Raw genomic sequence first — 25,515 nt, 5'->3', positions numbered from 1 at the left:
ATTTAGTTATATTCATGGAAGAAGGTGAGCCTAGGCTCCTTCTACTCTGCTGTCATCTTCAATCCTTGGATCAGATGTTAAAACCTTTTGATCTCAAGACCCCCTCATAGCCTTAAAAATTATTGAGAATGTCACAGAGCTTCTGTTTTATATGGGTCAGATCTATCAATATTTACCATGTAACAAAACTGAGAAGACTTAAAGATATTCATGAATTTATTTTAAAAACTATGATAAACCCATAAAATGTTAACAGGACATATATTTTAATGAAAGAGAACTATTTCCCAAAACAAAGAAAAGCAGAATGGTTGTTGTACATTTTACATTACAAAATGTCTGTACTGCTTGTCTTAATAGAAGACAGCTGAATTATCATCTGCGCTCCTGCATTCAAGCTGTTGGCCTATGGTGTTTTGGTGGAAGGATGTGGGGAAAAGCTATCCTCACCCAGATATGTGGTTGGGAAAGGGTAGAGCTCATGGACCTCCTGGAAAGGTCTGTGGCGCTCTAGGGGTCTTCAAATCATAGAGTAGGTACCACTGCTCTAAGCAAATTTTGTTGAAAAATTAGTTTGGAAAGTTCTCCTTCTAGGTAACATGAAAGATTAGAGGAAAATAATACAGTTAGTGATATATGAAGGAGATATACAATTTTAAAACATGTCTTACCTGGGTGTAACTGTGAAACAAAGTTCTGTTGGGAGAAAGAGGAATCATATTTTAGCAAACAGACTGCTAAATATTAGTTTGAATATTTCACTTTCTATATACATGTTTCTAAGTTTTTCAATATTCTAATATTGCATTATAAATACATAAACAATTAAATACTAAATGCTTAAGAAGCTACTTATGTCTATAATTAAATATAATGACTGATTCTCACGTGTCAAAATGCTAAGACACTTGGATCTGCATGCTGCCTAGTAACATTACAAATTCACGTAGCCAAAGTTGCATGAGCAATCTTTAAAAATGCGATATGATCATTCTGCCTAAGAAAGTCTAGAGTGTTTACGTGCTTTCATTTATGTCAAAAACAAATTCATCAATTAGCAGTGCAAATCCTTTATTAACTGCCCTTTCAATGTAAATTTTCTGAAAGGGACAGCATTTGTTTGTATGATATGTTGCATGTTTTTTAGAAAGTGCTGTTTTCATGTAATGAGATCTGTGTCTTCTTTCTCATATCTTCTAAAAGTCAATGCTTCAGGACTATGGTCTTTTATTTGCTGATTGCTGCACAGAGCCTAATACATTATTATGTGTGAAACACAAAAGATATTTTGGGAATCAGTAAATATGTGAGCAGTGAGTTTCTGAGACCATATAATGAAAGCAATATTTCATAGGTTCAATCTGATTTTATTCTATTTTTTTTTCAATGTGCTTTTAGAGACAGAGGGAATACAAGCTGGGAGGAGGGGCAGAGGAAAAGAAAGAATCTTAAGCAGACTCCATGTTCAGCATGGAGCCCAGTGGAGGCCTCGATCCCGCAACTCGGGGATCACAACCTGAGCTGAAATCAAGAAATGGATGCTCAACTGACTGAGCCACTGAGATTACCCTGTATGTTCAGTCTGATTTTAGAAAGCAAATGAAAACAAGTACTATAAATCTTGATAGGCAGATGTGCTAAGTGTTCACAGAGAACTAGGTTGATCAAAAAGATCCCCAGCTCCAGGGCTGGTATGCCTGCCCTGAGTTATGAAACAAGGACAGAAGTGGGTCACTGAGTGAGTCACCTGTCTGTCTGGAAAGGAACATTTAAAGGCAAAAAGAGAAATACACTGATAATACGAGAAAGGCTTTCGTATTAATACTAAGACGCTTATTACAAGTAAACTTGCAGAGAGACAGTGTCAGTTGATGTTAAAGTAACAGCCTTGATTTCCATGGAAGATGACAGTAGCAGCATTCTTTTGGATCTTTATCAGAATGCTTGCCTCTCTTAAGCTGTTGCACAGACGGAAGAATGAAAAGAGAACCACGGAAGGAAAGCTGAATGGAGCTGCCATTTAAGGTAAGGACAGATCATAAAAAGCCAAACAAAAAGACTGGGAGGGGATCATTATAGAAATAGAAGAGGCTGATGTCACCGAGATGGTACGGAGGAAGTCAGCCTCCATCTCCCAACAAAGACAATTAGACGGCTATTTACGAACAAAAACAGTTCTGGGAGAGCTCGAGAGAGTCCACTTACAAAACTCCGATGAAGTAGAACAAAAACCTGGGAACAACTGCACAAAGAGGGAAGAAGAGTGCTTCATTTTGTCCTAATCATCCCATCTGCTGAGCTGGCCTTGCTCTGTGCTGCCAAGAGAGAACTCACCCTCCCCAGGAAACGGAGAGCACAGCAATTGACCAGCTTCCCCAGCCTTTCGGGGTACTGCACAAGAGGCCTGTTTAGGTGCCGCCCGCCACCCTCCCCAGAGGCGATCAAAGCGGAGATGTACAGAGATGGGCAGAAACAAGGAAGAAAGGCAAGCACTACCAGTATCAACTATGCAGTCGGAGCAACTAGAGTCCCCAGTGACCTGGTTCTACAGGAGCCCCAGAAGTTTTCACCACAGAAGAAACCAATGGTCAGTACGGCCATCATGGACCCCTGCAGATTTTCCTAGTTTTTACCCCACAGGTTTTTGCATTTGCAGGTTCCAGCTGCCTGAGTCCCTTCCCATTCCCCTGTCCTCACCCCTGGCAGAGCACAGGATCCATGCCAACAGCTGGCTTCAGCCTCTGCAGCTGTGCAAGTGCAAGATGCAGCCTACACCCCCACAGCTGACCACCCCTCGCAGGTGCTCAGGGCTAGCCCCTCCAGATATGCACCTCTGGGCCCCGCAGTCTGACTCCCATTCCTTTTTGCTCTGTTAACTTGGGCATGTCTGTGGCAAGACCCTGCAGCTTTGGGAAGTCATCCCAATGGTCAAAGCTGTTTGGGAGTCCAGATCTGGCCCAGTCTCCTATTACTGGCCTCCATGCCTGTGCCCATATCTGCAGTGAGACCCCACAGCCACAGGAGTGCACACAGATAGCCAGAGCTCCCACAGGTGCGTGTACACCCACACCTAGCCTGGCCCTCAGCACTATGTGCGTGCCTAAAACTGACCCCTCCCCATACCCGGAAAACAACAGCAGGCCCCTACAGCTAAGTACGTGCACACCACTGGCTCGGGACACTACCACTTTTGGCTCTGGTCCCTAGCCACTGGCCCTGGAGGAGCTGTGGAGAACGCTAACAGCCCTTGCAGTCACTGTGAATGCTACTTAGCACTTGCCAAATATCACACAGTTGTTGATGTTCTGGACCCCAGTGGTCTGACCTGATGAGACATCATGCCTCCCTGAACCCAGAGATGCCACAGGCTCCTGGGATGCCCTACATCACTAGACCTGGGGTCACTGAGTGCTCCACCCACAGGTGAAGGTTTTCCTGAGCAAAGTAAGTCTTCAACATTTGGAAGAGGGGACTGTTTCTTCAGATACACAGACACTTATGTGAGGCCAAAGGGAGCATAAAAAATCAGGGAATCGCGACAGCACCAAAGGAGCATGGCAAATTCCAGGAACGGGTCCCCCCAAAATGGAGATACATAAATACCTTAACAAGGAATTCAAAATAATCTTTCTAAAGATGACCAGACAGCTATAAGAGAACAAAGGCCAACAACTGAATGAAATCAGAAAAACGAGAGAAGAATAAAGCAAGAAGTTCAATAGATAGAAAACATTAAAACACACACATGCACATGCAGAGAAAATTTGGAGCTAAGGAATACCATGACTGCACTGAAGAATTTAGAAAGGAGCTCCTACAGTAGACTGAACAAAACAGAAGAAAGAATCAATGAACTCAAAGGCAGATCATTTTAAATTACCCAGTTCAGAAAAAAAAAAAAAAGAATGAAGAGGGCATGACCGAAGCCTGGGACACCATTAAGAGAAACAACTGATGCATAACTGGAGTCCCAGGAAAAGAAGAGAAGGAAAGTCTTAAAGATATATGGCTGAGAACTTCTCAAACCTGGGGAAAGATTTGGAAGTTCGAGTTCATAAAGCTAAGTCACCCCAAACTTTCAATCTAAAATGATCTCTTCCACAGCCATTATAATAAAACTATCTAAAATCAAAGACAAAGAAGAGAATTTTAAAAGCAGGAGGAGAAAAAAAACCTTTCATACAAAGGATCACCCTAAGGGGAACAGTGGCTTTCTCAGCAGAAGCCTCAGAGGTCAGGAGAGAGTGAGACATTCAAGGTGCTGTAAGAAAAATTGCCAACTAAGAACACCTTATCAGCAAATCTATCCTTAGAAATGAAGGCAAGATAGACATTCCAGACCAAATAAAAGTTGAGGGGATTTATCACCACTAGATTGCCTGACAAGAAATGCTATAAGGAGTTCCTCAAGCTGAAATACAAGTTCTCTAATTAGAAAAAAGGAAACATGAAAATATATAACATACTAGTAAAATTAAGTATATAAAGTGATTCTGAATATGTTAATATAGTAACAAGGTGGTGTGTTAGCCACTTACCTGTTAAAGAACAGAAGTATTAAAAATGGTAATGGAATGACAACATAAAGAGATATGGAATTCCGGGAAGATGGTGGAGTTGGAAGTTTCTAAGTTCACAGTATCCCACAGACGCACGGAGATAACAGCCACAAGAGTGCAACTCACGTAGAAAATGACCAGAGACTGGAAGAACAGATTCCCCACAGTTAACCATAGAGAGGAGGCCCATGGAAAAGGATAGGAAGGGCAGGAACACTGTTGGGACCCCAACACGCTGGTGAGACCAGCCCCAAGCAGAAGGGACAGCACAGGCGTGGAGCAGTGAGAGCATCAGGCTCCATTCCAGGTGCCCCAGGCACAGGGGACGTAGACTAGGAAGATGAGTACCCACAACATTTGGCTCTGACAACCAGTGAGGCTCAACTTCATGAGATTTTACCATCAGCAGGGCTTAACTCTGCACACTTTAAACATCAGTGGGCTTAGCTCCAGGAGAGCCTGAGTGCAATGGGAGACTGAAGACCCTTCCTTAAAGGGCCAGCAGAATAAACAACCCAGCCAAGACATGGCTTAGAAGCTGCAGTCTGGAAGGCGCCTGAGGTATACGGCAGATTTATTTCCTGGGGTATAGGTTTATTTACGAATCCCAGAATGTGCACTGGGGGGACAGGGACCTTTAGGAGACTTCTCCAAGAACAAAGGAGCTGGCAGGTGCTGTTTCCCTGCCCCCCAGCAGCCTAGACAGCCAATGCTTGTGGGGACAAGCATGAACACAACCCACGTGTCTTGCTAACACTGCATGGCCCACCTCCACGTTCTCCTGTGTATCCCCCCATCCAACCCACCCCACGTGGCAGGTGTCTCTTTAAAGGGGCTCCTGCCCCAACACACCTTGCAAGCAGCCTTGGCAGGGACCAGTGGAACTCCAAAATGACTCCAGCCCTGGGGAGAGGGACAGATAACCAGCCACACACATGCACCAGTGTCCCCACAGTCCTAGCGGCTACACCTGATAGCCAGTAGTGCACAGCGAGTGCCCTGCTGGTTGGTGTGACTGCAGCTGCACCACATGTATGGGGAGCAGGCATGTGCTCTGACCGTGGCCCTGTTCACCAACAAAAGGCTCTCCCAGGCAGCACAGTTCAGCATGACTGTGGCACCACAGACAGACTGGGGGCAAAACTGTGAGTCTCCTTGCGAACTCCACCTACCAACAAAAGCCTCCCAAGGGACAGGCAGGGAGAGGACTGTGTAGGTTGGTGCAAGTGCAGCCCCAGCAGATGGAACAGGGGAAGGCGTCTGGTCTCCCGGCCAGATGCGCACACCAATGGAGGCCTTTTGGGACAAGGCAGGGAGAGGGCCCTGTGGCTTGGTGAGATTGTATCTGAGGGCAGGCATCTGCTCTGGCTTCTGGCAAACTCTGCTCAATTCCAAGCCCTTAGGGGCCCCCAGGCCAGTCCCTTAATAACACAGGGACCAACCCCCACCCAGTGTACCCAAAAGAGGCAAAACTGGACCAATGTAGCTGACTGGACTGAAGGCAAATTCGGCTCAGCCACAACAGCAGGGCATGGATGACCCACATGGGAGACACCCCAGAGGAGCCTGGTTCTAATGAAGCTAATGGTAACGACAAATCAAAGACTTCAATAGATACACAATAAATAAGGAGAAAGGAATCCAAGCATATCACGAAAGAAAACCAGCAAGCCACAGGGGAGCTGAGCAAAAGAAGAAGAAAGAAACCAAGAGGTTATAAAAACAACATAAAACATAAAAACAAGATGGCAGTGAGTACACAGCTATCAATAACTGCTTTAAATGTAAAAAAACCAAATGATCCAATCATTGGTGTAAAAAAAAAATAGGGTGGCTGAATAGATTAAAAAAAAAAAAGATGCATCTATCTACTGCCTACAGTGGATTCACTTCAGACCTCCAGAAACACGCAGATTGAAAGTGAAGGGATGGAAGATCATTTATCGTGCAAATGGAAGTAAAAAGAAAGCTGGGGTGACAATACTTATATCAAACAAAATAGACTTTATTTATTTTTAAAATTTTTTATTTATATGTTTTGTGTGAAAGAGAGAGTGCTTGCACACAAGTGGGGGAGGGGCAGGAAGAGAGGAACAGAGTATCCAAGTGGAAAGCTTGACTCGGAGCCTGAACTCACTACAAGATCAAGACCTGAGCCAAAGTCAGATGCTTAACCAACTGAGCCCCAAACAAAATAGATGTTAAAACAAAGACAAGCAAGAGAGAAAGGACATGACACACTGATAGAAGCAACAATGTGACAAGAGGACATAACACTTAACAATATTTATGCACCCAATATGGAAGCACCTAAGTATATAAAGTAACCATTAACAGACATAAAGAATGAAATTGACAATAAGACAATAATAGTAGGGGACCTTAACAACTCACTTACATCAATGGATGGATCATAGAGACAGAAAATCAACAAGGAAACAGTGGCTTTCAATGACACATTAAACTAGATGGATCTAACAGATATTCAGAACATTTTCATTCTCGAACAGGGGAATACACCATCTTTTCAAGAGCACAAAGAACACTGTCCAAAACGGATCACATGTTATACAGCAAAACAAGTCTAAATAAATTTAAAAAGACTGAAATCATATCAGGCATTTTCCCTATGTATTAAATTAGAAATGAACCACAAGAAAAAAATCTGGAAGGGACACAACACAAATACATGGAAGCTAACTAACATGTCACTAAACAATAAATGGAGTCAATCAAGAAATCAAAGAGGAAACCAAAAAATACAAAGGGCCAAAAATGAAAACATAATGGTCCAAAATCTTTGGGAAGCAGGAAAAGCTGTTCTAAGAGGGACATTTATAGCAATACATGCCTAACTCAAAAAATAAGAGAGATCTCAAATAAACAAGCTAACTTTACACCTTATCTTCAAACTAGAAAAAGAAAAATAAAGCCTAAAGCCAGTAGAAGAAAAAAATAATAAAAATTAGAGGAGAAATAGATTAAGACTAAAAAATAATACATCAATAAAATCAGGAGCTGGTTCTTTGAAAAGATCAACCAAATTGATAAACCTAAAAAAAGAGAAAGAGAGAGAGAACTGACATAAAATTTGAAATAAAGGAGAGGAGGGTGTCTGGATGGCTCAGTCAGTTGAGTCAGTTGACTATTGGTTTTGGCTTAGGCCATGCTCTCGCGGTTCATGGGCTTAAGCTCTGCATCAGACTCTGCATTGGTAGTGCAGAGCCTACTCCAGATTCTCTCTCTCCCCTTCTCTCTAGCCCTCTCCTGCTCTCTCTCTCTCAAAATAAGTAAATAAACTTTTGAAAAAGAAATAAATGAGGAGAGGAGTGTGTGGGTGGCTCAGTCGGTTAAGTGTCCAACTTCGGCTCAGGTCATGATCTTGTAATCTGTGAGTTCGAGCCCCACGTTAGCTCTGTGCTGACAGCTCAGAGCCTGAAGACTGCTTTGGATTCTGTGTCTCCCTCTCTCTGCCTCATACTTGCTCATGTTCTGTCTCTCTCTCTCTCTCTCTCTCTCTCATTCTTTCTCAAAAATAAATAAACATTAAAAATTAAAAAAAGAAATAAAGGAGGAGAAACAACAATCAACACCATAGTAATAAAAATACGAGAATATTATGAAAAATTATATGCCAACAAGTTGCAGAATCTAAAAGGAATGGATAATTCCTAGAAACATAAAGCTTCCAAAACTGAATCAAGAATAGAAAATCTCAATAAACAAAGTACCAGCAATGAAATTGAATTCGTAATAAAAAAATAAACAATGAACAAAAGTCCAGGAATAGATAGCTTCACAGGTAAGTTCTAGCAAACATTTAAAGAAGAGTTAATGTCTATTCTTCTCAAACTATTCCAAAAAACAGAAAAGGAAGGAAAGCTTCCAAATTCATTCCATATGGTCAGCATTGTCGTGATACCAAAACCAGATAAAGACACTGTAAGAAAAAAGAGAACTACAGGCCTATATGTCTGATCACAGATGTAAAAATTCTCAACAAAATATGACCAAATCAAATCCAACAATACATTTAAAAAATCATTCATTATAATCAGGGATTTATCCCCAGGGTGCAAGTGTAGCTCAATATTTGCAAGTCAATCAACTTAACACAACATTAAAAAGAGAACGCATAAAATCCATTATCATCAACTCAACTGATGCAGAAAAAGCATTTGACAAAGTGTAACATCCATTCATGATAAAAACTCTCAACAGACTAGGTCGAGAGGGAACATACCTCAACCTAATAAAGGCCTTATATAAAAAGCCCATAGCTAACATCATACTCAATGGTGAAAATCTGAGGATGTCCATTGCTTTTTTCAGCACAGTACTAGAAGTCCTAGCCACAGCTATGAAAAAGAAATAAAAGGCATCTAAATTAGGAAAAAAGTAAAACTTATATTTCCAGATGATATGATACTATATATAATAAATCTGGAAGACTCCACCAAAACTACTAGACCTGATAATTCAGCAAAGTTTTAGGACATAAAAGTAATATACAGAAATCTGTTGCATTTCTATATGCTAATAATGAAGCAGCAGAAAAAGACATTAACAATCTCATTTATAATTACACCAAAAAAAAAAAAAAAAGGAATAAACTTAACCAAGAAGGTGAATGACCTGTGCTCACCATGAATTTGGGAAAGAGAGCAGCCTAAGCATGACCTGGATTCTTCTCCCTTTCTTTTATCTGTTCTAATGAGAGAAAGACAGACAGACAGAGAGAGAAAGAGAATAAAGCAAAGTTTAGATGATAACATGGTACCTGTTCCATAAATTCTCCTTCTCAGAGTCAGAACTCAGATTTGGGGGGCAAACAGAGTCCATAGGTTTGGAAAGCCCAGTGCTCAAGCAGTGCTCAGCAGGGCCTGGTGCCTGAGCTTTTATCCACTAATCTTTGCCTTGAAATTCTTAATAAATTTATCTTTGAACTTATATTTCACACGTGAAGTATGATGGGACAGTGAAGCATGCACTTGGAGCTCTGGCTCATGCAGTCCTGCTTCCTGCGGCCTGTCTGTCTCCACAGGACAGGTTCTTGGCCACTCACTCCTCAATTCCCTGGAACCTTGGGTCCCACCTGGTCTTTCCCTCTTCACTTCCTGTCCTGAAAACAGCTTCCGCTTCACTGTGGGCCAGGGCCTGGGCTCAGGTGTGGGAGGGTCAGTGTAGGTATACGAACTTGTGGCATCTGGAGTAAGGCATGGCAGCAGCTGCCCTCCACCCCACCAGGTGGCAGCACTGTGCTAAGGCAGATGGAGGCCTCATCTCCACTGGAGTGAGTCTCTTGCCAGCCCCCAATCAGGGTACCCAGTGTGTTCAAGTGCATAAGTTGCAGTACCCTTGGAGGATGCTCATCTGCTATAAGTTGAGATGGCTGGGTCCACTATGCAGAAAGACACCAGGCTTGACTTCTTCAGAACCCACCCCCTGGGTGGGGCATGAGGTGTTGGTCCAATGGCTGTTGACAGGGAAGGCCTGGCAGCTAGTGGACTGCCCACATGCTGAACCATTAAGAGATTATGAGGGTCTGCATTTGGCCCAAGTGTCCACGGGAGCATGACGCTAAATTACAAATAAAAACACTATGACGGATAGTGACTGTGGAAGAAAGGGAAAGTTCTATATTTAAAACTTTTATTTTTTTATTAAAAAAAAATTTTTTTAACATTTATTCACTTTTGAGAGACAGAGTGCAAGCACAGGAGTATCAGAGAAAGAGGGAGACACAGAATCTGAAGCAGGCTCCAGGCTCTCCGCTGTCAGCACAGAGCCCAACGTGGGGCTCAAACCCATGAACCATGACATCATGATCTGAGCCCAAGTTGGATGCTTAACTGACTGAGTCACCCAGAAGCCCCAAGTGAATACAAATTTTAGACACAAATTATAAGAAAATTAGGAAACTAAAAAAAATATTTGAAAAAATAGTCTACAATGAGTCAGGGAAAACAAAATGATAGAAAATATGAAAATATTTCAAGTCAAAAAGGACAGAATGAAAAGGTGACATGTATTTCTTTTATGAAAAATCTAAAGAGAAAGAAGAAAATGAAAGAGAATCAATATTTGAAAGGATAAAGACTATTGTTTTTCAGAATTAATGAAAGACCCTAATCTTCAGATTCAGAAACTGCAATAAATCACAAGTAGGATAGATTTAAAAAGAACCAAACAATTCTATAACAGTGAAATACCAAAGGCAAGGTTAAATTCTTAAAACAGAGAAAATACAGACAACCTAAACAATAAAACTATTAGACAGTAGACTTTTCAATTCAGCAGACAATAAGTTTTAAGTCTTGGGAGAAGACAGTAACCAACCTAGAACTGTATTCTCAGAGAAACTGTTTCTTCAAGAATGAGGATAAAATAGGGGCACCTGGGTAGCTCAGTCAGTTAAGCGGGTGACCTCAGCTCAGGTCATGATCTCACAGTTTGTGAGTTTGAGCCCCATGTTGGGCTCTGTGCTGACAGCTCAGAGCCTGGAGCCTGCTTCAGATTCTGTGTCCCCCTATCTCTCTGCCCCTCCCCTGCTCTAGAGAAGAAGAAAGGTACTGAATAAATTTAGACTTGATACATCTAAAATCACTGGAGTATCATGTAAGATAGACATATAATTCATAATTTCTAAACAAGTATGAAGGAAAATTGAATCAAGAAGAAAAGGAAGTCAAGAAAAAGGAGAAAAGAACCAACTAGAATGAAAATATTGACTGAGGCATGATTAGGATTAAAACATTCTAAAGATGTAAAGGGTTTTAAGCAGATAAATGGGAAGCACAATAATTTTTATCATAAATATAAACTTAAGTAATCTCAGTAAAAATAAATGCACTAAATTGGCTGATTAAAAGCCAAAGATTGTCATACTAGAAAACACAGAAAATCCAGCTTCAAGGAATTCATGAATGAAACACTTAAAAGTTAATAGAAAACTTGAAAAATCAATGGATAAAGACCCAAGAATACATTAACATGAGATAAAACAAAACATGAGGCAAAAAATGAAAAAGGATTACAGGTAAGAAGCAAGGTCACTACAAAGAAAGTTTCAATTCTTCAAAAAGGCTCAGTGATTCCAAGGTTACATACACCTTGAATATAACCTCCAGAAAACCTCGAAATATGAAGCAAAAACTTAGGTACCAATGACGAAAAGTGACACATCTACCATCCTAGTGGGACATTTGGCAGAGCCTTCTCATTAATTGATAGATCAAGCCAACAGTGAGTCAAGTAAACAAACAGAAGAGCTGAACAGCTGACTTAACAAACCTGATCTACTATCGGATGATTACAATACCTGACCTAACAGTAGGAAAATGTGTTTTCTATGGGTACATATGGGATATTTATAAAAACTGACTAGATTCTAGGTCAAAAATTTACTCCCGTAGCTCTTGCCCCAATACAATCAGGTTATAGTCAAAAACATTTATAGGTTTGTAAGTTGAAATATGCACTTAAAAAATAGTTTTTGAGGGGCGCCTGGGTGGCTCAGTCAGCTAAGCAGCCGACTTTGGCTCAGGTCACGATCTCACGGTTCGCGGGTTTGATCCCCGCATAGGGCTCGGTGCTGATAGCTCAGAGGCTGGCGCCTGCTTCGGATTCTGTGTCTCCATTTCTCTCTGCCCTCCCCTGCTTGTGCTCTGTCTCTCTGTCTCTCAAAAATAAATAAATGTTAAAAAAAACTTTTAAAAAAGTTTTTGAGAGAAAGGGAGCACAAATGGGGGAGAAGGGCAGAGGGACACAGATTCTTAAGCAGGCTCCACACCCAGCACAGGGCCTGACGGGGGGCTCCATCCCATGACTGTGAGATCATGACCTGAGGTGAAATCAAAAGTCAGATGCTTAACCAACTGAGCCCCCCAGATGCCCTCCAAAAATGCATTTCTAACCAACTCATTGGCCAAACAAATTGCAGCAAGGATTAGAAATTTATTTCTGCACAATAAAGAAAACCATAGTTAAGAGATATTCACAGTATTTGTTGAACACGGTCACAGAAATAGTTAGAAGAAAAGCAATTGCCTTAAACACACACATTAGAAAAAAAGAGAGCATCAAGCCCAATGGGCTAAATAGCGAATTTAAGTTTTAGAAAAAGAAACTCAAGGAAATCATAGAAAATACAAGTCAAGATAAAATGGACTGTACTAGACAAGCTCAAAACGCCAAAAGATGGTTCTCTGAACAAACTAATAAAATAGGAATACCACATGGACATGGACATAAAGGAAGGCACAGATTAAATGATTAGAAATGTTAAGCCACCTCAGAGACTAAAAAATATAGGAGGATATTGCAGACAACTTTATGATATTAAAATTGATACTAAGACTGCTAACTGAAGACGTATATTTCTGGGAAAATGCTGCTTACAAAAATGGATTTTATAAGAATTTGAATTCCAAAATAGCACTATAATCATTAAAAAATGGAATTAACATTTAGGGCCCCCCCCACCCCACGAAATACAGATCCAAGTAAGCTTCCGTGCAAGCTTCCATCAAACACTCCGGGAATATATACTCCCAGTGTAACACAAAATCTCTCAGAATAGAAAAGAATGAGCACTGCTAACTTACAGGCTGAGTGTCGCACAGTCCCAGTACCAAATGTGGAAAATGACAGTACAAGGGGGGTAAAGCTGCAGGCCACACTCATTCATGAAATGCACAACAAAAAAATCTGAACAGAATATTAGCAAGGAAAATGCATCAAGGTACATGAAAGAGAATTCGCCAAGAATTCAGGAATAGTAGTAATCTGGAATAGTTGGCTTATTCCAGAAATACAGGGTTAGTTTAATATAGAAATATTAATAACTATTTTCATCATTAACATAGTTAAACAGAAAAACCCGATGAACTTTGAAGTGCAAGTAGAAAAACTTTAAATGAATTTTGGCACTGATTCATAAGCAAAATTCACCATCAACTTGGAATAAAAGGGAACTTCTTCAACTGGGTACAGGTTAATTCATAATTTGTAATAAACATTCTGCAAAATAGTGAAATGAGAGCCTCCTTTTTAAAATCAGGAACAAGACAAAAAGGCCTGCTTTCACCCTTCTAGGAAACATTGTGTCTGAATAGTCTAGCCACACAGGCTGAATAAAAGAAAGAAAAGGCACACTTGGAAAGGGATTTTAAAAAAAATCAGTATTTACAGGTGATAGGATTTGTAAAAACTCCAAGAGAATATATAAATAAATTGATAGAATTAATATAGGAATTTAGCAAGATTACTGAATAGAAAACTCAATATTCAAAAGTAAATTGTGTTCTATACAACAGGAAGATCTGGTTAGAAAATGTAGCTTTAAAAAATTGAGTGTAATAATGACAAAAATATAAAGCATCTAGGAATAAGTCTAATAAAAATGTCCAGGTACTTTTATGAAAAGGTAGAAAATATTTTGGGCAGACATATAAAAAGACCTTAATAAATGGAAGGTTATATAGTATTCTTGAGCTGAAACTCTCCATATTGATTTAAATATTTAGACACATTATAAGAATCCCTCCAAGAGTTTTTGTGGAATTTGACAAACCAACTATAAAAACTCACAGGCTCAAGCCAAAGCTAAGAGACTCCTGAGGAAGCACAAGGGTCAGAGTGGGCCAGGCATTTGCACTGTCACTCATCAAGATTTGAAAAATGAGATTACAGCACTAAAGATAATGTAGTATTTGTTTCAGTAGACAAACAGATCAGCTGGCCAGAAGGGCTGGATGGGAAGAAACACATAAACATAGGGAAAATGGATCTATGACAAAGCAGGCGCTAGAGGCAAATACATTATTCAATAAATGGGTCTGATAAGATTAATTATTCACATGGAAAAAAATAAAATTGGATCCCTATCTCCAAGTATATTCAAAAACAAATTCCAGGTGGATTAAGGACCTAACTGTGAAAGTCAAAACTATGTGGAACTTTAAGAAAACAACATAAGGGGGCTCCTGGGTGGCTCAGTTGGTTAAGTCTCTGACTTCAGCTGAGGTCAGATCTCACGTTCGTGGGTTTGAGCCCCACGTCAGGCTCTGTGCTGACAGCTCAGAGCCTGGAGCCTGCTTCTGATTCTGTGTCTCCCTCTCTCTCTTCCCCTCCCCGCTCATGCTCTGTCTCTCTGTCCCAAAAATAAATAAAACATTTAAAAAAATAATAGTTTAAAAAAAAGAAAACATAGGAAGTTATTTTTATGAACTTAGAGGAAAAGATTTCTTAAACTAATTTAAAAAGTCACAAATCAATTAAGGTAAGAGCTGGTAAATTCATCTACAATAGCAAGGACCTCTATTATAAATAGATAGCATAAGAAGTAAAAAGTTGCATGAACTGGGATAAAATTCTTTCAATATATACATTGAAATATATAAATAGTGTCCTAGTCATTAGAACGAAATCTTGTTAAGTTATTCCAAAACATATAAATAATGCAAAAATGGGTAAAAATTACTCACTGAACAGAGAAGGAAGAAAAATTCCTCATGAATAAATGGAAATATGCTCGATAGTAATTAGGGAAATGCAAATAAAAAGCACAATGACATAATTGTGCATCTACTGGGTTGGAAAATTAAATCAGATGGTATTGAGTGTTGGTGAGGAGGTAGCACAATGGGAACATTCTTCCAGTGCTGGTGTAGATGTAGATTTGAACTTTCTTTTCAAAAGGCATTTAGGCATTACCTAGTAAACTTGAACAAGTGCATGTCCTACTTTTAGGTCTATATCCTAGAGAAACTTAACATTTATGGGCAGCAGAGTGATACTTACTAAACAACAATGTACATACGATGACTACAGGGTGTTGCTAAAATGCAGGTTAATGATCTAGGAGCCTGGAATGAAGCCCCAGATTCCGTGTTTTGAAGTAGCAGGTACTACGGTACTGGTAACGTCCTCTTCCTTGACTTGTGTGATGAATACACGGGTATGAGTTTCAGTTTATCCTTTAAATGGTATTGTTACAGGTGATAGACTGTTAACATTTTTACCACTTACGTAACAGAAACACAATTGACCCCCACGGAGCTCTCTCTTTGGGCTTATGTGCACCCCTAGACAGGGGGCTTCTCCTTCTAGTTTTGCTTCCATGATTTGTGACCAGAGCAGAGCAGTGTGAAGGCCCAGTGTGTGTGGGAGAGACGGGAAGCTCTTGTGAAACTGGCTATCAGCACTTTTTGGGCATATTCTCTTCTTGGAAGGCCCCCCTCCTCTCTGCTTGGAGGAAGCAGAAAATAACCCATTTGGCCAGAGAGGCAGGTTCTAGTCTCCAATTCAGCTGCACTAGGAATCCCCAAACTATCCTCTATTTCTCAGCTGGTTCCAAATCCACAGGAGAAAGCTGGAGATTGGCATATCTGAAAACCCCAACTAGGACAGAAGTCTGCCAGGTTCAGGAGTAGCAGAGACTCAATCCTTGCTTCTTACTGAGTCTGGAAAGGTGATAGTATTTCCGAGAGCAATGGAACGTGTACCCCTGGAAGAGCTGGCTGAAACCTAGTTATCGGGGCTTCTAGTCCAAAAAATGCATATAACAGGCAGTGCATTTGACTTTTAAGGGACCATGTGAACCAAGACAATGATCAGCAACAACCACGCCTTGTGGAAGACACGAGCCTTCTGATAGCAGCTACCTGGGTCACGTGTCAGTCCCCAAGTACTCACTGTGGCCAATGAAATGCTAGGCTGTAGAGTCCTCTGCAGAGCAGGGACCACATAGTATGATAGTTCCCTGTACCCTACTCAGGGCTTAGGATATTGCCTTGACTGTGAGCTGAAAAATATTCTGATTCATCAATGGTTTTAACTTACCAAATGTTTTCTAATGCAGTTAATTATTTTCTTCTGTACCAGTTTTCTCTTTTCGGTTACTTTCATTCACTCTCATGTTAACATGGGTTGGAGAAACTATGTGTATATGGAAATAAAAGAGCCGTACAGTCTGAAAAACCAGCATCAAATCCCAGTGCTGTTAATAGCTGTGTTATTATCCAAATGATTTACCCTATCCAAGCTTACATTTCCTCTTTTATAAAATAAAGATAACAATACTTACATTGGTGTTTCTTATGAAAATGGAGAGAGATGATTTATATCAAGTATGAACATTAGAAGTATAATGGTTGCTATTGTTATTTTTATTATTTGTTTCCCAATATTAGTTTGGCCTTTTATTTGAGGATATCTTGATTGGTGAGTCGAAGCTTATATGAAAAGTATAATGTAGATAATCCTTATGGGGTTAATTAAAAGTTAAATCTAACTATCTTAAAAAGCATTAATTATCTTTGTATTCAATATTGCCTTACTTACATAACTCTATAATACCACAGGAAGCAGATATGAGAACTCTCCACAGACAAACTCCGTTCTTCTTCTGAGTCCTAAAAGAAAATGCCAAAGAAGGTAACTTTAAATACAAATTTGGATACAGGCAGAAAAGTCACAGAGGCACTAAACTAATGACCTAAGAGAAGAGTAATTATAATGAACACATTTTGGAACAGGACTACTGAATACTCATGTAACACGAGTTCAGTTCCATAGCTACACCCTGTACTTAGGAATTTACTATCATGAGTGACAAGTTTGTTATATTTGCCTTTGTGAGACAGTAAAACATGTATGTATTGGCCTTCACACCAGTTCCTGCTACTCTTTGGTCTTGGACCTGGTTCCCGCTGCAGAGCTCCTACAACGTTATCATCTCCAGAATGACAGGAGAGGGTGACACGGAGCTCCTCAATCCCTTTTGTTCCAATGAGGCAACTCGGATGGGATCCTGGATGGGAACCGATCACTAGAAAGCCCAAGCCATGATTAGAAGCTTGGAACTTTTAGCACAACCTCCCGCCCTCTGGAGAGGGCAGAGGGGCTAGAAAGTGAGTTAACGATTGATCATGCTTATGCAATGGAGCCCCACAAAAATCACTGTGGTAAACATGTCCATGTGCGAGCAGGGTGACACACCCAGCTCCACAGGGCCAGCTCCTGTGCGCGGGGCCCTTCTGGAGGATTCCACGAAGCTGTGCCTTCTGTGGCTCTTCTCTGGCTGCCCATCTGCATCCTTTATCCTATCTTTTATTATAACCCATAAATGTGTTTCCTTGAGTTCTGTGAGCTGTTCTAGCAAATTATTGACCCCAGGGAGAAGGTCATAGGAACCTGGATTTATGGACAGTTGGTCACGAGGACAAGTGACAAAGTGGGACTTGCAATTGGATGTGACGTGGAGTGGTCTTGTGAGACTGAGCCTTTACCTTGTGGATGGGAAGCTAACACCATGCAGAAAATGCCAGAATTCTGAATTGTAGGACACTTGCTGTCAGAGAATTAGTCAGTGTAGAAACCAACCCCCTGTACCTCATGAGGTTATGGAATATTCTTGTGAGTGTAAGAAGGAAAATAGTGAGTTTTCCTGCACAAGTTCACTCAGTGAAACACAATTCAGTTCATTTTCTTCTTTGATGGTTCTGAATCAGAGATGATCCTGCTCACCAGGGGACAATGGCAATGCCTGGAGACATTCTGGGTTGTGATCTCCGGATGCTTGTGAATGTTTTTCTAAAGTCACATGTACATCCTTAAAGGTTGTAAGATCTGACGGCACTATCCATAAATGACAAAGATATTCTTCTCTATGCATGTAGGTGTGTGTATGTAACATTGCACATTTTGGCTTCTAACATACAACAAAAGGAAAAGGAACGAGCCTTTACTTCCTTGGAATTGTGTCCAAGAAACTGGTAAATATCCATAAACTAAAAAACCTCAACTTAAAATATTTTTCTATCGACAAGTTTTGAATAAATGCACTAATATTCATGTGGCCTGTTCCACATCACCCTACTTGTTCTCTGAAAATAGAGAGTAGTAATTGAAGAGAAGGCACATGCCCTAAACTAAAGTCAAGATTTGTCACATGGAGTTTCCCCGGCAGTGGCGTCAGACATACCTGTGTGGGAATATCAGCTACGAGTATGTGGCCAGTACTTGTGACTAACTGTACTCTACTAATTAGTAGAAAGCCAAGATTTTTAATGCTTAACTTTTTCTCTTTTTGTAAACTAGAGAAGAGTCAACATCACTCTCATGTGTTTGCATTCACAAATGCTCTCTTGAATCGAAGAAAATATAGTGAAAACAAACTTGCTAGAAATGGCTTTTAATCCAGGGAATTGTTACAAAAGTATGTGGCAGAAGACCCATGAATTGGGGAGTACTGTCACCAGTAAGGTGGTCACCAGGGATTTCACATGCTTACTGACAAAAAGACTAAGGTATAAATCACATACCATTTCATACTTATAATTTGCTATGAGATGTATCTGAAAATTAATGCCGTATTGACAATTTAAAAATACCTCTTATCTAGGATTAACACATACTATTTAGAACAGATTAAATTAGGTTGAAAGCCCAAAATAAGGAAAATAAAATGTAACAGAGATAATTATTCAAGATTTAATAAGTTATCATTAAAATCAACTCACTGGGCCCACAACAAGTGGCTTTATAGTGTGAATCCCAGGAGAAGAACAACGCAGCTCTGTCTGGGGCGAGCTGGGTTTTAAAAAGAACAGAAAGAGAAATAAGCATACAGGTTAGTAAAAATCCCCCCACTACTTTTTTTTAAATTTATTTTTGAGACAGAGAGACAAAGCATGAGCGGGGAGTGGCAGAGAGAGAGAAGGAGATACAGAATCAGCTCCAGACTCTGAGCTGTCAGCACAGAGCCAGACACAGGGCTCGAGCCCATGAACATGACCTAAGCCGAAGTTGGAGGCTTAACCGACTGAGCCACCAAGGCACCCCCCCCACTACTTTTTAAGCCTAAGAACATTAATTGTGTGCTAATAAGAAAAACAAAAAATACAGCAATATTTTACTTTTATCCTACTTTCTTAAAAAAATTTTTTTTAATGTTTATTCATTTTTGAGTGAGACAAAGAGAGAGAGAGAGAGAGGTTGAAGCAGAGAAAAAGGGACACACATAATCTAAAGCAGACTCCAGGCGCTGAGCGGTCAGCACAGAGCCTGACGCCAGGCTCAAACTCACGAACCTCGAGATCTGAACCAAAAGTCAGATGAACCTGAACCAAAGTCAGATGTTTAACTGACTGAGCCACCCAGGCACCCTATGAGATTTTGTCTTCTCACATCTATTTACTAGGAAGAAATTTACATTCAATCACAGCCTTAAATCTGACTGCTCACATTATATGAATACTTTTTTATGTGTAAATACATGCATTATAATGACATTAGCAGCAAAAATCTTACCTTTTATTTTTCACAGAACAAGTTCCTGGCACACTCCACTCAGAAAATGATGGTCCTTCATACTCTAACTTAATCTAAAAAGAAGGAAAAATAGTTTAAACAAACAAAAAAAATCTGCTCCAGGATTTTTACCCAAGTATTCAGATGCAGGGTTCACTTTTCTGTGTCCTTATCATTGAAAGAATAACTAAACATTTTATTGCTTTAAAAATCGCACAAAGTAATATTACAAAGGAAAGGTTACTTAGCTTTTCCAAGACTAAAAAAAAAAACAAAACTGTAAGATTCTTGGGAGTAGGGCTGGGATTGCCCTGGTCCCTCAGACAGCTGTTATTGAGGTCAGATCGCTTGGAACACCCAAGAAATCGATCTGCAGAGCGGCAGAAGGGTCTCTATAGACAGAAGGGGATAGCATGGAGGGATCGAGGTGGGAGCGATAACATGACACTGGTCCGGAAGGGAGGGAACCCTTTCTGTGCAGGGACAAAAGGGAGCAGAACAGAGAGGGATTTTAAAAGTCGGTACTGAGTTATCGCAAAAGGAAAACCTCTCCGGAGCACGGATGCGGGAATGAGAAGCATGGGGAGTGCAGGTTTCTATTTTGCAAACAGCCCTAGGAGTTGAGACTCAGAGGTTTCAGAAGAAGTCGGGAGCCATGCGGGTGCTCCTGGGAGGGGGCAGCCAGGCTCAGCGCCTGGCATAGCGCAGGGACCCAGGAGCACACTGACAGAGAATAGTCCCCTTTCCAGAGTACGTTGAGAAGAGGGTTTATTGCCTCCCGAAGGACAAAAACCCTGCAAGTGACAGCCAAAGGCCTTTTTTTTTTTTTTTTAAGTTTAGTTATTTATTTTGAGACAGAGAGAGAGCACAAGCAGTGGAGGGGCAGAGAGCGAGGGGGACAGAAGATCGGAAGGTGACTCTGTGCTGACAGCAGAGAGTCTGATGTGGGGCTCAAACCCACAAACTGCAGGGGCGTCTGGACAGCTCAGTCGGTTAAGTGCCTGACTTGGGTGCAAGTCATGATCTGTCTGTTGATGAGTTCGAGCCCTGCCTCAGGCTCTCTGCTGTCAATGCAGAGCCTGCTTCAAATCCTCGTCTCCCTCATTCTACTCCTCCTCCAGCCTCTTTGTCTCTCAACATAAACAAACAAACAAAGAAACAAACAAACAAAGAACCCCACGAATTGCAAGTTGAGGACCTGAGCTAAAGTCAGAAGCTCAACTGATTGAGCCACCCAGGGCCCCCCATCCCCGGCTGTCAAAGGCTTTTTATCGTAGAGTGGAATGGCTCTACATCAAAACAGGGTCCACGCTGTGTGGAATTCTATGGGATCCTTTAAGACCGGGTTTTGAATCCCAGCCAGGCACCTAGAAGGCACTGGAGAACTGTGAGGAACAGGGTGAGCTGAATGTCCACACTAGTCTGTGAGGGCTGCCCCAACAGTGGGGTGTGGGGAGGGGAGATGTCACCATTCTTCCTATCACCACCACTGTGGGGCTTCAGAGAGTAGCACAGCAGCCCCCAGGAGAGGTGGGACCACTGACACCAAAGCCTGGCCCTGGGACCTGGGGACTGCAGATCTACTGGAACAAGACAGACACTGAGCCAGCCTCACCTCCAGACCAGCACAGCCTCTGGTCCCAGGCACCAACACACAATGTGTGTTGTTGCTGCCATTCGCTTGTCTGCTTTTTTCTTTCTATTCTCTTTTCTTTTTCTTTTCTTCTCTTTTTACTTCTACCCTCTTCTTTTTTTCTTTTGGAATCAGGCTCATAGTTTCTGATTTGTTTCTGGTCGATTCATATTTTATATATATATGTGTGTGTGTGTATGCATACATATAAACACATATATGCATATTTGATCAGGCATTTTTACTCTATTCTCTTTATGCCTTTTCTATCTCTTTTTTTTCCTTCTTCTTCATTTTCCTTTCTTTTTCTCTGGATTAAGCCTTATACTTTTTCCATTCACTGTTTGGTCTTCTTTTCTCCCTTTTCATTTTTCTATTTATATGGGACCAGGCTCCCCCTACCTTTTTCCTTTTTTCCAGGGTTACTTCAACAAATAAATCAAAGCACACCTGGTTGAAGGTCCAAACCTTCCACCATTACGAGGAGGAGCTCTGCAGAGGACTGACCAGGGGGATAGAGCAGCCAAAATACAACAATAGAGTGCATGCAACACATACCAGAAAGAGTCCTGAAGCGCTGGGCCCTAAACAGTGGACAGCCCCTTTTTAATATAATGGTGCATGCAGTTGCAGACATAGAATAAGCAACTAAAACAGGCACAAGACAGAAATTACTGAAAATGACAAAATGGGAGAATTTTCCCCAAAACAAAATTCAGGAAGAAATCACAGCCAGAGAATTGCTCAAAACAGATATTAATAATATATCTGAACAAGATTTTAGAATAACAGTCACAAGACTAATCCCTGGGCTTGACAAAAGCATAAAAGACAACAGAGAATATATTGCTGCAGAGATCAAAGACCTAAGGACTAGTCATGATGAATTAAGAAATGTTATAAATGAGATGCAAAAAAAACTAGATACAGTGACAGCAAGAATAGAAGAAGGAGAGGAAAGAATAGGTGAAATAAAACATAAAATTATGGAAAATGATGAAGCTGAAAAAAAGAAAGGAAAGTACTAGATCACGAGGGGAGAATTAGAGAGTTAATGATTCCATGAAATGAAACAATATCTGCATCATAGGAGTCCAAAAGAAGAAAAGAGAAAGAGGCAGAAAGTTTATCTGAAAAAATTATAGCTGAGAACTTCCCTAATCTGGGAAAGGAAACAGGCATCCAAGTCCAAGAGGCACAGAGAACTCCCTTCAAAATCAACAAAAACAGGTCAACATGATGACATAGCATAATGAAACTGGCAAAACAGATAAAGAGAGAATTCTGAAAGCAGCCAGGGACAAAAGGTCCTTAGCTTGTAACGTAATACACATAAGGTTGGTAGTAGGCCTGTCTATTGAACCTTGGTAGGCCAAAAAGGACTGGAGTAGGAACACAGGTAGTCAAGAATCCTTTATCCAACAAGGCTGTCATTCAGAATAGAAAGAGAGATAAAGACTTTCCAGACAAACAAAAACTAAAGGAGTTTGTGATTGCTAAACTATCCCTATCAGAGATTCTAAGGGGGACTCTGAGAGTGGGAAGCAGCAAAGACTACAAAGGACCAGACACATCACAACAAACATGAAATCTACAGATAACACATGGCACTAAATCAATATTTTTCAATAATTGCTCAGAATGTAAATGGACTAAATGCACCAATCAAAAAACATAGGGTATCAGAATGGATAAAAAACCAACATCCATCTTTATTCTGGCTACAAGAGACTCATTTTAGACCAGTGGATACCTGCAGATTGAAAGTGAGGAGGTGAGGAACCATTTATCATGCTAATGGATGTCAAAAGAAAGCCAGAATAGCCATATTTATATCAAACAAACTAGATTTTAAAACAAAGACTGTAACAAGAGATGAAGAAATGTTATATCACAATTAAGGGGTTTATTCATCAAGAAGAGCTAAAAATTTTAAATATTTATGCCCCCAACATGGGCATGCCCTCAAATATATAAATCAATTAATCACAAACATAAGTAATCTTTTGGATAATAATACTGTAATTATAGGAGACTTTAATACAGCAATGGATAGACAATCTAGGCAGAAAATAAATAAGGAAACAATGGCTCTGAGTGACACATAGGACCAAATGGACTTAACAGATACGTTCAGAACATTTCATCCTAAAGCAGCAGAATACACATGCTTCTAAAGTGCACATGGAACATTCTTCAAAATAGATCTCATATTGGGTTACAAATCAGCCCTCAAACAGGTAATAAAAAAGACTGAGATCATACCATGCATATTTTCAGATCACAATGCTATGTAACTTGAAATCAACCACAGGAAAAAATTTGGAAAGCCTCTGAATACATGGAGGTTAAAGAACATCCTACTAAAGAATGAAGGGAATAACTGGTAAATTAAAGAAGAAACTAAAAAATACATGGAAGCAAATTAAAATGAAAATTGAACAGTCCAAACCCTTTGGGATGCAGCAAAGGCAGTCCTAAGAGGAAAATTTATTGCAATTCATTGCAATTCAAGCCTATCTAAAGAAGCAAGAAAGGTCCCACATAAACAACCTAACCTTACACCTAAAGGAGCTAGAAAAGGAGCAGCAAATAAAGCCCAAAGCTAGCAGAAGAGGGGAAATAATAAAGATTAGAGCAGAAATATAGAATCAAAACAAACAAAAACACTAGAATAGATCATGAACATAAGAGCTGCTTTTTTGAAAGAATAAACAAAACTGATCAACCCCTAGCCAGACTTCTCAAAAGAAAAGAGAGAGGACCCAAGTAGATAAAATCATGAATAAAAGAGGAAAGATCACAACCAACACCACAGAAATACAAATCATTATAAGAGAATACTATGAAAAATTATGTGCCAATAAACTGGAAAATTTGAAAGAAATGAACCTACTCTTAGACACTCCCACCCTACCAACACTCAAATGGAAAGATATAGAAAATTTGAACAGACCCATAACCAGCAAAGAAATTGAATTGGTTATGAAGAACCTCCCCCAAAATAAGAGTCCTGGGCCAGAATGGCTTCCCAGGAGAATTCTATCAGACACTTAAAGCAGAGTTAATACCTATTCCTCTCAAATTCTAAAAAAATAGCAACGGAAGGAAAACTTCCAGACCCATTCTATGAAGCCAGCATTACCTTGCTTCCCAAACCAAAGAACCCACTAAAGAGGAGAATCACAGGCCAGTATTCCTGATGAACCTGAATGCAAAAAATCTCAACAAATACTAGCAAATCGAATTTAACAGTACATTAAAAGAATTATTCACCATGATCAAGTGGGATGGTTCAATATTCACAAATCAGTCAACATGATAGACCACATTAGTAGAAGAAAAGATAAGAACAATATAATCCTGTCAATAGATGCAGAAAAAGCATTTGACAAAATACAGTATCCTTTCTTGATAAAAACCCTCAAGAAAGTCGGGATAGAAGGAACATACCTTAACATCATAAATGCCATATATGAAAGGCCCACAGCTAATATCATCTTCAATGGGGAAAGCCTGAGAGCTTTCCCCCTGAAATCAGGAATATGAGAAGGATGTCCACTCTCACCACTGTTGTTCAACATAGTGTTGGAAGTCCTAGCCTCAGAAATCAGACAACAAAATGAGATAAAATGTATCCAAATTGGCAAAGAAGAAGTCAAACTTTCACTCTTTGCAGATGACATGGTATTCTACATGCAAAATCTGAAAGACGCCACCAAAAAACTGCTAGAGCTGATACAGGAATTCAGCAAAGTTGCAGAATATAAAATCAATGTACAGAAACTGGCTGCATTTCTGTACCCCAAAAATGAGGCAACAGAAAGTGGTATCAGGGAATCTACCCCACTTACAATTGCAGCAAAACCCATAAAATACCTAGGAATAAACCTAACCAAAGAGATAAAAGATCTGTATGCTGAAAACTCCAGAAAAATTGAAGGAGGACAAAGAAATGGAAAAACATTCTATGCTCATGGGATGGAAAAACAAATATTGTTAAAATGC

The 25,515-nt window shown here is 40.2% G+C and overlaps 1 protein-coding gene across 1 annotated transcript in view; it reads right to left on the bottom strand.

Annotated features, from left to right (window-relative positions):
- The window catches only part of CATSPERE (catsper channel auxiliary subunit epsilon), a 136,136-nt gene that overhangs the window by 90,386 nt on the left and 20,235 nt on the right, over positions 1 to 25,515 (bottom strand). The window contains exons 5-8 of the mRNA XM_029933340.1: positions 19,875 to 19,948; positions 19,085 to 19,154; positions 16,905 to 16,975; positions 672 to 696 (exon numbers count right to left, since the gene is read on the bottom strand). Coding sequence (XP_029789200.1) covers positions 672 to 696; positions 16,905 to 16,975; positions 19,085 to 19,154; positions 19,875 to 19,948 — 240 coding nt within the window. The remainder of the gene's footprint in view (positions 1 to 671; positions 697 to 16,904; positions 16,976 to 19,084; positions 19,155 to 19,874; positions 19,949 to 25,515) is intronic.

The sequence above is a fragment of the Suricata suricatta genome, chromosome 3, assembly GCF_006229205.1.
Source record: "Suricata suricatta isolate VVHF042 chromosome 3, meerkat_22Aug2017_6uvM2_HiC, whole genome shotgun sequence".
Lineage (NCBI taxonomy): Eukaryota > Metazoa > Chordata > Mammalia > Carnivora > Herpestidae > Suricata > Suricata suricatta.
This window is presented reverse-complemented; position numbering and strand designations above follow the sequence as displayed.